Source organism: Telmatherina bonti (assembly GCF_933228915.1).
Source record: "Telmatherina bonti genome assembly, chromosome: 9".
Classification (NCBI taxonomy): domain Eukaryota; kingdom Metazoa; phylum Chordata; class Actinopteri; order Atheriniformes; family Telmatherinidae; genus Telmatherina; species Telmatherina bonti.
The window spans coordinates 22005636-22020959 of record NC_136627.1 but is presented as its reverse complement, the minus strand read 5'-3'; the positions used below and the strand labels follow the sequence as shown (position 1 = coordinate 22020959).

The following is a 15324-nucleotide window of genomic DNA, read 5'->3' as shown; positions in this document are numbered from 1 at the left end:
TTTGTTTGGAGCTTTCAAAATGGTCCATGTGTAGATATCAGTTGCTGGGATGTGGTGTGATGCCTTTAAGTGAAATCCTGCTGTTAAGTAATGCTCCATGATAGTAGTGCAGTTTCCCAGCTTTGGAACATTGGAAGGCAAAGACAGCTCCAAGAATGTGCATAACAAATGTCAGTGCACCATCCAGAACAAGTCAGAAGCATAGAGTTCATTCAACCATTCATGCATTTTTTGTAACACTTGGTAAAACTCAGGGTGCAGAAAAGCTGGCGCCTATCCCAGCAATTAGCAGGCCAAATCCAGAGTACAGCCTGGACCAGTCACTAGTCATTGTAGGGTCATAAGGTTATGTAGCATTACTTAAAAACCATCTCAAATACTCTTTTTCAATAAATGTGAAAAAGCAATCATGACAGACATTTAAGAGGAATAACAGTTCTCTGAGATCTTCTAATTTGGTATGAAATAATATACTTTGATAACAAGAGAAAACATGAGCATGATGTTTTATATAACTTAGATGAGTTTATTTTTTTAATCATACTGTACACCCAAAATAAACATTTTATAAATCACAATTAAACAAATTGCATTGTATTTTAAACCATGTGATCAATATGGTGGTAGATATTCAACTTAGTATGCCAACAAATCTCACATTTTACTTACTCATACCTGTAATTAATCCTTTTAATTCAAAATACTACTCAAACACATAATCATCTTTTACAACAATCTCTGCTTATTCCTGAATAAGACAAATTAATAAATCGTGTGTAGCATATGAAATGGGTCAAGTCCTCATTTGCTGACGTTTACTTCAAGGCTCTTGGTTTCAGGCACCAATTCTACTGATCAATTGTTTGCCCACATATTAATACAGTTTGCACACAAAAAGAAATTGTGCTCAAAATGTTTAATCAGGACACACCAGCCGTCATTTGATGAACATTATTTTAAAGGGTGACAATGACTGACATGTACACTGCCACTCAAAAATGACTGAACCCTATATTTTTGCCTTTTAAGGTTTAATCTCTATAAATGTGATCACTAACAGGGCCAAACAATGAGATCACACATGAAACTAATATAAATAAAAAAAACAAAACAGAAATAATAGTAATACAAAAAAAAGAAATTCTAGTTAGGAGGCATATTAACTGTGAATAAGATAACTTGCTGCTCATCTAAGTTTCTATTATAATGAGGAGTTTTTAACTTGTTGTATTATCTGTTATTTGTATTTCACCATACTTAAAGCCACAGGTTTAATCAAATGATCACTTGAAGGCATTTTATTGCCTTTTTGTGTTCAAAGCAGTCACTTGGTGCTCATTATCCTGCTGAATCTTGGAGGGCAGCACAGACTTACCTAGAAAGTTCATTATGCTGCTTTCAAGCAGCTGTTTTCTACATCTCTGACTGAAACTTTGGAAAGCATAAGGGCACATTTTGATGTGTTACAATCTGTAAGCAGTAATGCATTTTTCTCCCAAGGATTAACCTCTTTCCTGCTACAGTGTTTTGTTTGCTTTTATCGAGATGCCCCTTCTCACACCACACACTATTATTTGTAACTGCTGTACCATCAGTTCCATTTTTTGCAGCATCGTAATAAAATATCTATAAATCCTGCAGCTTCACTGTACATTTTAATATTTCTAGATAGATTTCATTTTAGATTTTTTGTATGTATATACTCTGAAGCAAAATTTAAATCTTTTAATCTAACAATCTTCATAACTAAGCTCTAACATCCAGTTATAATAATTACTCAAGAACGGCAGATGTTGAAAGATCTGAACAACTTTGCTATGCATGTTAAAACATTAAAATGAATAAGACTTTAATACCCTCGAGGAAATCTACATTATTTCCAAAGAAATAAAAGTCACACATTTTTAAATCCAGTTTTACCGATCTCACTTTTAATTTCTAATTTTACAATGAGCATTCTGGTCAAGATTTAACCATAGTGCAAACATATAGGGTGTTAGGAAACTTTGAAAGGCAGTGTATAACATATTTTTTACAAAGGTGAATTCAGGTTTTGGTTATAAACACCTCAATCCATGTCCTGACTTGTGAGTTCCCCAAAACACTTACCTTGCATTATAAAATCATGTTCGAGTTAGCCAGACGGTCAAGAGTTCATATCGAACCGATACGTCTGGCCACAGATCAGACTGTAATAACTACAGAGGCAGACGCTGCATCATTCTGCTAGTGTTTACAATAGGAGATCATGGGATCAAAGCTGCTGCAGTGTATTGATTTTGAAGTTGTCACCAGCAGGTGGCCCATAGTTTGCCTGAATTGTTGTTGAAGAAGTGATCCATTAGCATGAAGGTTGCATGAAAAAGCTAATGTAAAGTCAGCTGGAGAACAAATCCACAGAGGAAATCACACCATGGATTTGCCATGAAGCAGAGGAGCATGTGGGCCAGGAAAGAAAAAAAAAGATGCAAGAAGAGTCATTGTTTGTCACAGTGAGAGGTCAGGACTAGCCACTGGGCCCCAGCTGCAGCCTATCCTGCTTATGCTTTTCTAACCACTGTAAGATCTGCTGTTTGAGTTCCTCATTTGGCCTGATCTGGTCCATGGTTAAAGGACTGCGGTTGAAAGGATCTGTCTGGTCACTGAAAGGACGACAATAAATAAATAAATAAGTTAAACTTCAGCGGTTACCAAGGACACGGATTAAAGGAATTATTTGATAAAGGGAGGGACAAATTATGAAAAATATAAAAATCAATAATGTCTATATACTAAATGAAGTTTGGGGGCCGTTGAACAGAGAAGCTAACCTGAGGAGATGTCTTGCTATAGTTGAGCGGTCTACTGTTACATTGGAAGAAGGGAGAAGAACAGGATCCAGCATCAGGGTGGACATGATGGGGTCCAAGAACTCATCTGGAGCCTCTGCATATGTCTCTTCCTCCTGTTGCTGCCTGTCTGCATGAGACTAAACACAGGCACAACAGCAACAAACTGAATATTTACCGCAATATACACCTCTTAACACTTTATACATTCATTAAATGTAGATCTATAAGAATTTAAGATATAGTCTGTGGTCCATCTCTGCCAAACTAAGTCAAATGATACCTTTATTTTATCCGCAAGGACACCAAAAGCCACAATCATGTCACCGGGCTTATTGATTTTCTTCAGTACACGAAGTGTCTGTGAGAACAGAGTAGGAGAATACGATCGTCCATCCTTTGGGACTGTAGCACAGAAATTCTCCTCATCACTGCCAAAGATGACGAAAAAACATTTTAAATATGAACTATTTTGTTGTTGTTTTTTTTATAATATATAGCTCCAATAAAATTATTTAATATACAACAATTACAAGTGAGCAAATGTAAAACAAAAACTAGCAAAATCTAACTTAAAAAAAAATCTGTCTCATTTTAATTATCTATTCAGTTTGTAAAACAATTATTTTTCCAACGTACCCGAGGTTTAAGTAAATTGTGCAGATGTCAGAAACAAGTTGCTGGGGCTTGAAGTCAAACTCACTGAAGTCCTTCACTTTGAGAGCTCCCATCTTAGGACCCACCAGATGCTGAAGAAAGTAGTTCAGCATGGAGATAATCCTCTCAGCCAGGAAGGGATGCACAAAGATGCCCTTGATTTCTAAGAGAGGAATGGTTAACAAATTTAAAAAAAAATGACAAGAGGAAAACAATGGACATGTATTTAATGTACTCCAATTAAATGAAAGGTCCTAAAACTTTGAAGAAAAAGTATTTTGAAGCATTGCTTTTAATGGTGTGCCTAACCTGAGGTGAGGAAGGCTAGTGTGCCAATGGTCTCATTGGACATGATGTTGTGGAAGCGTCCCAGCTGTCCAAACATCTGCAGGCTAGACTCCTTCTCTCTCCGGGCATCAGGGGCCAGGCCTTCCCACTCCCCTCGAGCCTGCTCCAGCTGCAGAACTTTGATTTTACTCAGGTACTGTAGAAAATAAAAATAATAAAAATTTTATCGTACTGAATCACGAAAAGTGCCAGTTTCAATTTGTTGACAAAACTCCCCAAATCACTGTGAGCTGGAAAAACCTGTTTAAGTTTTTATGTACAGCAATTACTGTATAGTTCACTGGTTGGTTTGTCTGCGTTCACACTGTAAGCAAACAGCACCAGCATTCACTTGCCACTGAACCAAGACATCTGATTTTCAAATGGGACCTGCACCTGAGTGTGAATGCACGCTCACACTATTCCAGACAAATGATACAATCAAAGGAACCAGACCAGGGTTAATTTAAAGCAGACCAAACTGGACTAGTGCGAAAGGGCCTTCAAAATGTGTCAGACTTACTTGAATAGCCTCATCCAATAAGAAGATGGCATCATTCATCAGCAAGTTCAAGAACCTGAGGAACAGAGGGGGGTTCATGGCCTCCAGGTTCTCAGATGCATAGTTTGCCAAATGCTGAAACAGAAGATGTCAAACAAATTAAAACACATGTATGTATGTATCTTTTATACTTCATTCCTAACAGAGTTCATTTAAGCTTGTTACATAGTCCATGAGAAGCGAGAACTTTTTTCTTGTTCTCGAGGCCCCGAGAAAAAAATGAGGTCATTTTGTTCTCGCGCACGCGTTTGAAGACAGTTCTCGACACATCGGGCTGGCAGAACCTTTTTCTTGCGGGGCTCCGAGAAATATCGTGTGATTGGTCGGACATTTGAGGAGAGCGTCGTTAACACTGAAAAAGCATGAAGCGGAGTTCCTGCTTCCGTGTTTTTGCTGTTGCAGGTAAAACAGATTGTTTTGATAAAACAGCCGATCGAGGTGGTGAGAAAGTACGAACATTTTTATATGTGGCATTAAAACACTCGGACCCGGCCGCGTGCACAACCCGCCCTGCCGCGGACGAAGTTGCTCGTTACATATGACCCAGTAAAGCACTCGGAGAGCGGAAACCTCCACCAAACACAATGTTAAAGAATCCTTTTTTAAAATTCCTGGGTTCAAACGGTGATCCGGATCACGGCCAGAATTTAATCAGTTCTTTATCTTCACATTTACAACAACTCTTGAAATTTTTATAAAAATCCGTCTGTACATTTTTGAGTTATCTTGAGCACAAAGATGCCGGGAAAAACACAACCTCCTCAGCGGAGGTAACAACCGAGTTCATAGCACATAAAAGCAGACATGGCCCCCTGCAGTGATCCCTCCCCGCTGCAGACCAGGTTCTCGTGGAGTATGTATGGACCTGACGCAAAAGAAAGTTTTTCTTGTTCCTGCAGCCTCGAGAGCAAGAACTCAGTTCTTGCTTCTTGTGGAGTATGTAACAAGCTTTAGTCTAGTCATTGGAGGTGAGAAATTTAAAGAACAAGTCTTGGACATATACTGTGATTGAAATTAGTGTCATGCCTTTCATTAGTGTTTTTTTTTTTTTTTTACCTTAATGCTTTCTCTATAGTTGTCTTTGCTCCACATATACTTGAGAATTGGATACATGGGTCTTCTGTAGTTAAACTTCTGTTCAAACTGATGAGGATCTCCTTGAGTAAAACACAGAAGAGTTGTGTAAAAATCTAACATGTTTAGTGCAACTTCATTGTTGCACAGAACACAGAGAAGCAAACAAACCAAACCTGACTTCTTCAAAGTAACCTGCAAAAGGACTCCAGATAATCTGTTGGTGGTGATTTTAACAGCTTCAATTTCAAGAAACTGGACAACTGTTTTGGTTTATGAAGATGTTTGCTCTTCTATCCAACAAGCCCTCTCAGTTCTGACACTTTTCTTTACTGGCACTGAATAAAACAACATCGTCAACAATCAACCAATACATCTGGTGTCTAATTTAGAATTAATGTTAAAAACCAAGAACTCAAGCATGCCGTCAGCTGGTATTAGACAAGACAACAAAAAGCCTCACCTGTGAACTCAATGTCAACAAACACAGTGATGAGGGCTTCAGCCAGCTGAGGTGCATGTCTGTAGGAGCAGAAGACTCTTTCTCTCTGGAACACGACTGACTGAGCAGCACCAGGAGCTAGTGGCTCCATGTGAGGCATCACGGCCTCAAGTACCTCTGCAAGCTTTGCTCTTAAGTGAGGGTTCTTCATCCTGTTGTTCACATTAGACAAGAGGGATCTAACCATCAAGTACAATTCTGAAAGTACAATTCAAGCCAGCTCACAAAAATTGTGTAATGTACCTTTCTACATTACCCATGAAGATAGTAATGAAATTAAGAATCTGCTCCAGATTTTCTGCAGAAGTCTCTAAGATGTCGTCTGCAAACCGACGCAGGAAGATGAAAAAGTCTCCCAAGTTTTCTGCAAAGAACTCTGACACACAAAAGGCAGCTTTTGTGACTTTCATGATTAACATGTCAAGGACTGTTCATCATTATTAAATTAATGTACAATATGTAACACATCCCTACCATACTGCAAGCAGAGCTGCAGTCATTTAAAACATTTTGTAGGGTGTGTAGCATTCGTTCAAACTTAAATCTGCAGTGTTAAACAGACTGAAACCTTTCTGTAAGATACGATAAAAAATATTTTTAACAAAAGAAAAAGCCATTAAAAATGACAATAATTCCATTAACATTGAAAAACTGACTACATATTGCCACAACAGATGAGTCTGAGTTTTATTTTCCTGCAGTATATATGTAAAGTAGTGGAGGACCGAAGTTACCTGGTATATAGCAGAGCACAGTATTTTGTAGGGAAGGAAGCGGAAAATCAAGTGCTACATGTTCAGGTCCCTGGTTTCCCATACTAAGCTGAACAAGCAGAGCAGCAGTGGCAGCTTGGAGGTTAAGGCAGCATTGCAGCATGGCAGGCTGTGTGGTGGCAGCTTTGGTTGACAGATAAACAATCATCAGACGCTCAAACTGCTCCAGGAGCTGCTCTGACATTGGGTTCCCTGTTCGCTGGGCCTCTTGACATGTCACCTGAAGTCGGTGAAGAGACTGGTTCATCTTGACCATCTGCTCATGGAGTCTGCACACACATAATGCACGAGCACAAGAGTTCATACTCGCATATGGTACAGGCATGTGGAATGTACAGCGCATCTAAACTATCGGTCTTAATAGTCTATTTTAATTGTTTATCAGGAGATACGGTGTTCGATTGAAAGCATTTACCTATGGAAGCCGAGATGCATGGTGAGCTGGGTGAAGATGAGGTTTTCAGTCAGCAGGCTGTAAGACTGTGCCAATTCCAGCTGCTGCTGCTGGGGAGGTACAGGAATTAGGCAGGTTTCCTTTTCGAGACCTGGTATTAGACAAAAGTAATAATAAAATTAAATCAAATAAAGACTCTGAATTTTAGTAGGGCGGAAAACACATACAGTTTACATCCAAATAAATATCTGAGTTACACCACTGACTGACATTAAAACATGATAACTAATAATCGCACAGAAGACACGTCACTTTTCTCAAATATACTAACCTCTTGCATGGACATTGCGGTTACGCCTCTCCTCTTCGCTCATCTCTTTGAGTGCACAGTAAGTGGGGTTAAATGTCAGCAACTTGGGTGAACGCGGCTTGCAGAATGGCTGGCACAACCTTAGAAGAGCTGCACCCAGATTTAGGAAAAAAGCATCTGAAGCATACATCTGGAAGAAGATCTCTGGCATCTGATTGGCCCAGATCTTTGCCCGTCCAGCATTCGCCTGCAGACAGTTCCCCAACCATGTGAGGAGCAGATGACGGGTCTCACCAGATCGTTGCAGCAAGTTTTTCAAGATGTGATGGAGCTTGTCATGAAACTGACCCATGAACTGCAACACAAAGAGAGTCAAGATTATTAGCCAATGGATTTATAGACTGACTGTCTACCTGTGGTTTCCCTTTTGAAAAAAAATGCAAACATATCAGTAAATGTAAACTAAAAGGAATTCTTCTACCTGGTGGATGTTGGCCTCTTGGACCTTTGTTTCTTGGGCACTAGAGCGAGAGGGATTCAGGAAGTAGCCATGTCCCTCTACCACACCTGGGGTTTTCAGCAAGCAGGATATATTTAATACAGTCCCCAGAAGGCTCTTCTGAAACTGCAAACCATTAGCTGGGTCTTTTGGCTGTATGTGCTCTACCAATACCTGGCAAAAAAGAAATAAGACAAAGAACTGTTGGAAGGATTTAAAAGACGGTGCCCTAAAAAAAGGCAAATTATTTGTTTTGAACAGAAGCTGCATGTTTGTTCAGATCATGCATCTCTGTGTGTGTATGTGTCTCCCGACCTTGGCAATATCTTTATGCTGGCTAAAATAGAGGAGAACATCTAGGTGGAAGTAGAGGAGAGGCTGGCACAGGTCCAAATCTTTGAAGCGTCCTTGGAAGATATCGAACACGGGAACTATCACCTCCTCAAAGGTACGCACCTCCTGGTCAGAGAGAAGGCCAGCAATGACCTCCTCCACAAACTCAACCACCTCCTCCGGCTCTGAAACACATTGACTTTGTTAAGTTGAGCAAACTAGAGCGAGAATGTTTTAAAGAAAAATGTAAAAGAGAGGAGGGCAAAAACAAGGAAACAGAAGAAAAAAGCAAACATTCAGGCCTGATAAAGGACCTACGTGCTCCTCTGAAACCTTCCAGCAGCAGGTCCAGAAGCTGCTCATAAACATTCTGACTGATGTATATTTCTGGGGTGAGAAGAACTGTTCGCGTGTTAGAAACTGTCAGGTTCTTGCAGCGAAGAGCAAATGAAAGTAACTTCTCAGGCACCTTCTTCACCTAGTGCACAGATAAAAATAAAGTCACAAAATTAGTACAGTGCTTGCGTTATATTTATGCTCATGTAAGACTTCAACATTGCTATTCAAAGAGCTGCAATTTTAAAAACTGAAAAACATGGCATACTTCCTCTTTTGCCCTCTGGAAACAAGCAAAAAGATAAGGAATGGCACATTTCTCTCCAGCGTCGCGGTCAGCAGACAGGTTCACTGCACTGCATGAAGTCATGTAGATGAGCTGGTTTCCTGGCTCCAGAAGTAGTAGGCGGTTAAAAAGAGCCTGGAGCACAAACAGAAATATAACAAAAACAACTCAGTCCAGAAAATTAACTGGATTTAAGCAATCTACACATGCCACACAATCCTTTGGCTTGAGATCCATCTCTTGTGAATGCTTTCACATGTTACATTGCGACAAAACTGATGAACTTAGCTACTAAGGTTGAAGAGTCTTCATCAAATGCTCCAAACATTTAGCAGTACATTGAATCGAAGCCAACAGTTTGCAGGAACAAAATGATCTGTGACATGATAATATGTTCTCAGTGTTCAACCTGCTCAATGTTGTCCATGTCCAACCAGTCCTGTCCATCCAGATCTGCAGCCATTTCCTCTAAGTAAACACAGCGAGGAGGGATCCCATTACCTCCTCTCAGGCTGGGGTCACCTAAGGTTTAAAAAAGAGAATATATATTTAAAATAAATTAAACTGGGAGATCAATTGTTTATCTTTTTTTTTTTTTTAAACAAAAGACAGAGGTGGAGAATAAATAAAAACAGAGAGGGCATTAAGTCTACTTTTACTGAACATCATGACTTGTCTTTAAGCAGTCAGAGATGGAGAGACCAAATCATCTAACAGTGAGACTTCACAGTGGTGGAGGTCTATTCATTGTTTTTAAGCATGGTGAGTCATTTGCTACTTACTGGAAACTTCGGATTTGATTTACAAGATGCTGAATTGCATCCAAGAAAAGGAAAACAGGCTGCTACCATTTCTGATCAGCATAGTTGCAGCATCAAACATCTGGCCTTTAAATGTCTTTTTCATGTGAAAGCAATAACTTTGGGAGACTATGGTTTGCTGGTAGTTAGCTAGGTGTGCCTAACACTGTTTAACTTTCAGTTGTCTTCCTGAAATTTCAAGAGGAAAACATTGTTAATTTCTCAAAGCTCTTTGGAACAACCATAAACAATGTTTAACCAATTAATAAAGACACCATTATAAAGCATAAAGCTGATGAAAAAAACATATATAGTACAAAACCTCCATGGCCCCAAAGCATATTTGCCTCAACAGACTACCATTAAAAATATCCAACATCTCCCATGAAATACTATCAGCACAGACTCAGAAGGTTCATTCAGGGTTTCATTACAAGCAGACTATGGTAACAGCCTCTGTTGAGTAAATGTGTCTGGTGCCATTTTATAGGCATATGACTGTAACAACATCAAATATTATTGTGGGAGTTTTAGTCTATTTTTCCTGAGTCCTCTGGAGAAGTTTAATAAAACTAAAAATACCCTCTGCAGTCAGGCTAAACTGAAGAAAGCTTAAGTACAGATCAAAGCAAAATATATGACAGTCTGACATTATTAGAAAGCTATAGCAGAAACCATTTTTCTTTGAGAGTAGTTTGTAAAAATGTAGGATCAGACTAAAAAAGAGACTACATCATTCCTATTGAAATATTTCTCAGAGCTTGTGTAAATAATAGTGTTCAACTCGATTATTATTCAGTTTGCACTTACTGTTGTCAAGGGTGATGAGAAATATTCTCTGGATCATGTGATTGACATTAAGTTGCTCACACAACTCCTGCCTGGACCGGAAGGAGCGGCTGATCTCTGCAACAGAGTCGTCATTGTCATCAACGCTGTCTGACACAGAGTTTTCTGACTCTGACTGGCTCTCTCCCGAGTCCTCCGCTGTGACAGAAGATACAAATATTAAGTATGCATGTGGGTACATTTAGTCCAAATGTTAGCTTGACCATGTTGATGTTTCAAAATAATTTGCATTACATTTAAAGTTTGAGCACTTCTTAGAAAAGTTCAACTGGGTGATGAGTCTTCAAACATTTACATGCCAAAAAATACAAAAATGTACTTCATTCAGTCAGATTTTTAAAGACACCATAGAACTTTTACAGATTTTAAGTGTCACGCCACCTATTGACAGATAATTATGCATCCATCATTGATCCTATCCGTATTCACAGTTCACGCCAGTCAGTAAAAGAGTCTTGTCACTTGTCTTTTCTCTTGCCTCGCTGCTTTCACTCCCTCTTCTCCCCAGTTCTTTCAATAATATCTGTGCTTAATCAGTTGTTGTGCATGTTCACATTTGCTGGCATTTGATGCTGTGCAGAAAGTGGCACTCTGGTACATCATCACTTGAAGAAAATGTTGTTTGAAGAATGTGCACATGATGAAAAGCTTTTATCCACCACTTTACTGTTTACACCTACACTCTCAGATAGTGGACTGTGTTAGAAACACAAGCTGAAAGCAGACATCCTTACCACAATAAATGCACAAGAGAAGCAAACGGTTGTTACATAACACACTTTTAATAAATTAGATGAATCTGCTGAACAATAAAGAAAAGTTCAAGTTTAGATGCATTTCCACCATTTAGTCTCAGATGTTTGAGTTGTGTTTCGTGTTTTTCACACCTGTATTTTCAACTGTTAAGAATCTAAAAACTACCGATCCTTAAATGTTCAGTCATATTACAAACAAAAGGATTAAAACCGGCAAGTCTCCTACCGACTGCAACTAAAACCCCTCATCTGCTCATGGCAGTTTAATCTGAATCGGTAGTGCTGCTTTTAAAAATCACATCCTTATTTTTACCAGTAACTATTTCTGCATAAAATGTCAGGTGTACCATCACACCTGTTTTCTCATCATCCAGCTCATTGAGCTGACATATTGTAAATGCAGCCATCTTTGCTTCTGCACACATAATGCCCAAACTGTCCTTTATATCCAAACCAGTCAGCCAAACCTGCATCACCAGGAAAAATTCACTGTTCTCTGGGATGAGTTTATGCAACGCATTCACTTTAGTACACCAAGATTGAAATGCAGGATTAAATTGCCCTTATCACAACTCAGAAAAAAAAAAAGATGAAATACTATTCTTTATCCCCCATCAGAAACTAAATTAGATCTATAATAAATGCAACTGGTAGCTACAGACACTTAGAATTTTATGAAAACTTCCAAGCCCTAGATGTTTGTTTCTACACTCAGAAACATCCATTTACTGAGTCTCAGCTGAATGTGTTGATCTTATTTCTGAATAAGGTATTAGCTTAGTATGATTCTTTGTTCAGCAAAACCTAATTCTACAACAGCTACACTGTTACTGTAGTGCAGTAAAACCTTCATAAACATGTTCAAAATGCTTAAACATGTAACACACATGAAAGAAATTGATTAATGTTGTCTGTGGTAAGCCAAAAAAAAAAAAAAAAACTAAAGAAGAAATGATGAAGTCAAAAAACCAAAATATCAAGAAAACATCAAGACATGACTACACGACAGCTGGGGAGAATATCAAAGCAAAACTGCAAGACATCACAGTATAACAGTTTAGAAAAGCTGCAACAAGGTTTCACTGACACAAAAACTGAGTGAGCTGTTCCACTGTGCAGGACTATATGGAATAATCATCAGAAGGAAACCTGAACTGCAGTCTCATCACAAAACTCAATGTCTGCATGCAGAAAGATTTTTGGAAACAGATATCTGCCAAAGGGGGAAGGGAAGGAGATTCTACTGACTAAATAATCATTCATAATGCATATATTATGCATATATTATGCAAACCACAATTACCGCAAAAAAACCAATATTTAAATATGGATTTATTTTCTCTAAAAGTCTTTCTTCTAAAAGTCCACAAATATGTTTGCTTAGTACTGTAAGAATTGCTTTTATACAGTAACTTAAGTGTAAGAATTCTGTATGGTTTAACTCTACTCACATGGGGGTTGAGTAGATTGCTGTTGTGGTTTCTGGCCAGATGCAAATTGCTTGGCATCAGCCAGCGAGCTGAACAGGGCAGCGAAGGGGTTGCAGGAGATGTTCTGGTTGTTATTGCCCTGGTCAGTCATCTCACTGGGGCTTAACGCTCACTCCATCCAAGATCCCCGCCTCAATTAGCAAAACACACACAGTGAATATGGGGCAAAATAAGTGCGTGAATGTGCATAGCATATTCATAAATAGAAATTATTATTATGTATACCACATGAGACTACAATCATCAAAAAAGGATGAGTTGTGTACCCTCAGCACCCTATAACTAATAGGGAGGTAACTATTACTTAATTGTTACTAACTGGAAAGTGCATTTTTCGCATCACACAACCCCACTGTTTTTCAAAATGTGCGTATGATCTCGTTATGAGCTCTTTTTCTTCTTTCCTTTGATAAAACAGTTGATTTATAAATTTATTTCTCATCGGATAAATTCCACGACACCTACATTAAGGTAATTATCAACGTATAGCCTTACTTTTCTTTTCATCTTCAAAATATGGACAAATCATGTGCATTGTGGCATTACTTCTGGCCATGTCTTATAAATTAAATGTTGTAATGTTACTTGTTTTGAGGTCCAAAATATTTGTTCCATGTGAATGAAACAACCAAATGATGAAAAACTTAAATGAATACACCTCATATCTGTGTGGATATTGCTTTAATTATACTCACACTGGCAGTCAAGGTTTCAGGAACCCCCTGTGCTGCATGGGGGACCCCAGCATGGGTACAAATAATTTAGTTTATCAATAACAATGAACTGTCAGATGTTTTAATGATGAAAAACATTTAAATATGACTATTTTGTTTCCTGGTTGCTTATTCTTCTCGAAGTAATTAAAAAAGTTATTATTTTGCATCAAACAAGTTCGTCTTCCATTTCTCTTTCAAATATGCACATAAATTACTCATGGATAAGCGTATTCGGTATGAAAATGTAAAAAAAAAAATAATAATAAAGTTTGACCATGTAACATCTGCACTTTGCTGATGTAACGACCACCGCAATGGACTGAACATCAACTCCTCCCCAGCAAGTTAACGTTATTGACGCTCTTCTATCAATCCCAGCACCTTTCAGCTTAGATACTTGTTTCACAACATGACGACGCCATGTGCTCTGGAGTCGTTATGCAAGCTATTGAGCAGTTTTGGAAAGTGTAAGTCTGTGGCTATCTAGCTAACAAGCTAACGGGTTTAGCTAGTAGCGTAGACAGGTAGTTAGCTAAGTATCTGAAGCAGCCAGCTAAGCTGTCATGGGGTTACAACTGATCTAACTCGGCGTCGCTTTGGTAAATTACTTCACGCATTCTTCGTGTTTTCAGTCTACATGGTGTATACAAATGGTGATGAGTACTGTCGTACCTGTTAGACGAGCAGACAGGTTTGCTTTTTAGAGGAAAAATGCTTCTACGAGGCAAGGGGCAGTTCCTCAGTAAACATCAAGCTAGAAACGTCATCAACGTGAGACGACTTGTCTACTTTGCTGAGTAACTAATTCAGGTTAAATTAAACTAGCTCAATTTAAACTCAAAGTTTTCACTCTTTGAAACACGAATGCCATTTGTTTGTATCGTAATCTCTTATTGCAACAGCAATTAAAAAAAAACAAAAAAAAAAACGTGATATTGATGAGCTGGGATACAGAACTGATCAATAACCACTACCAACTCTGTGGAAATGTTATGAGCAATATGAATATTATATACATCTGATATGCGGTAATTAGACAAACATGTTTATCATGTAAACTATTAAGTAATCTCAGCTTTCTATCTGCGTGGACCTTTCTAAACCTTGCAGTGCTTTCTGGCTGTCACCAGAGGGCAGCCGCAGACAGCTCCCGTTTTAAAAGGTGAAGATTTTCCTTTAATTCGTCACCTGCTTCTTGCTTTTCTTGCTTTTTATGAAACGGCGTGTCATTGGATACAGTTTGGAAACAGAAGCTGTAGCCCTTATTCAGAAAACTTCCCTTGTCCAATAGAAACTTGTCCAATGGTTAAAAATATATATAAACAATGAATTGCAGGAATAAAATATCTTATTCCTTGCAAATGTGTAACAATTATATGTACAATATACAATTACAACCTACATATATAGAATATGCCATCTAGGCTACTTCTCTGCAATGATATATATTTAATTGATTACAGTACGATGAACAGCATAAAATCATGTGTTGGTAAACTCCACTCATATCGTCACTGAATGTTGTTCATGGCTCTGGCTGTACAGTTGAAGTGTGGTTTATTAGCCCCCATGTACTAAATCTAATGTCCTCAACCACTGGATGTACCAGAAGTTTTAAGGTTAAAGGTGTTGAGGGAAAATGCTTCTATGATTGAGATCTTAATATTGAGGCTCAATCCAGTGCCTGGATTTTCTTGTTATTCAGCAAAATTTGGCCTAAATTGGTTCTATGTGTTTCGATGAAAACACTGAAAAACAAATCCTCCATCCTGTTAACATATTATGTCTTGATGACCCCATGTACCCAAAAAAGGTGTCTTGTGTTTGAAGTAT

The 15324-nt window shown here is 38.4% G+C and overlaps 1 protein-coding gene across 2 annotated transcripts; it reads right to left on the bottom strand.

The window, feature by feature from the left end:
* Positions 1–549: 549 nt before the first annotated feature.
* Positions 550–14257, bottom strand: ube4a (ubiquitination factor E4A). 2 transcript variants are annotated; one of them, XM_079246182.1, is made up of 20 exons: positions 14164–14257; positions 12737–12906; positions 10492–10668; positions 9291–9403; positions 8864–9016; positions 8578–8737; positions 8242–8444; positions 7909–8100; positions 7449–7782; positions 7139–7268; positions 6685–6992; positions 6194–6326; positions 5912–6102; positions 5431–5531; positions 4336–4449; positions 3795–3969; positions 3468–3648; positions 3112–3259; positions 2811–2968; positions 550–2642 (listed from the first exon to the last, which is right to left on the bottom strand). In XM_079246182.1, the coding sequence occupies exons 2-20, from the start codon at positions 12864–12866 to the stop codon at positions 2507–2509; spliced, it is 3237 nt and encodes a 1078-aa protein (XP_079102308.1). In that variant the 5' UTR covers positions 12867–12906; positions 14164–14257; the 3' UTR covers positions 550–2506. The 2 variants fall into 2 exon arrangements, with proteins under 2 accessions (XP_079102308.1, XP_079102309.1); XM_079246183.1 differs by having other exon boundaries at positions 5431–5528.
* Positions 14258–15324: the final 1067 nt, after the last annotated feature.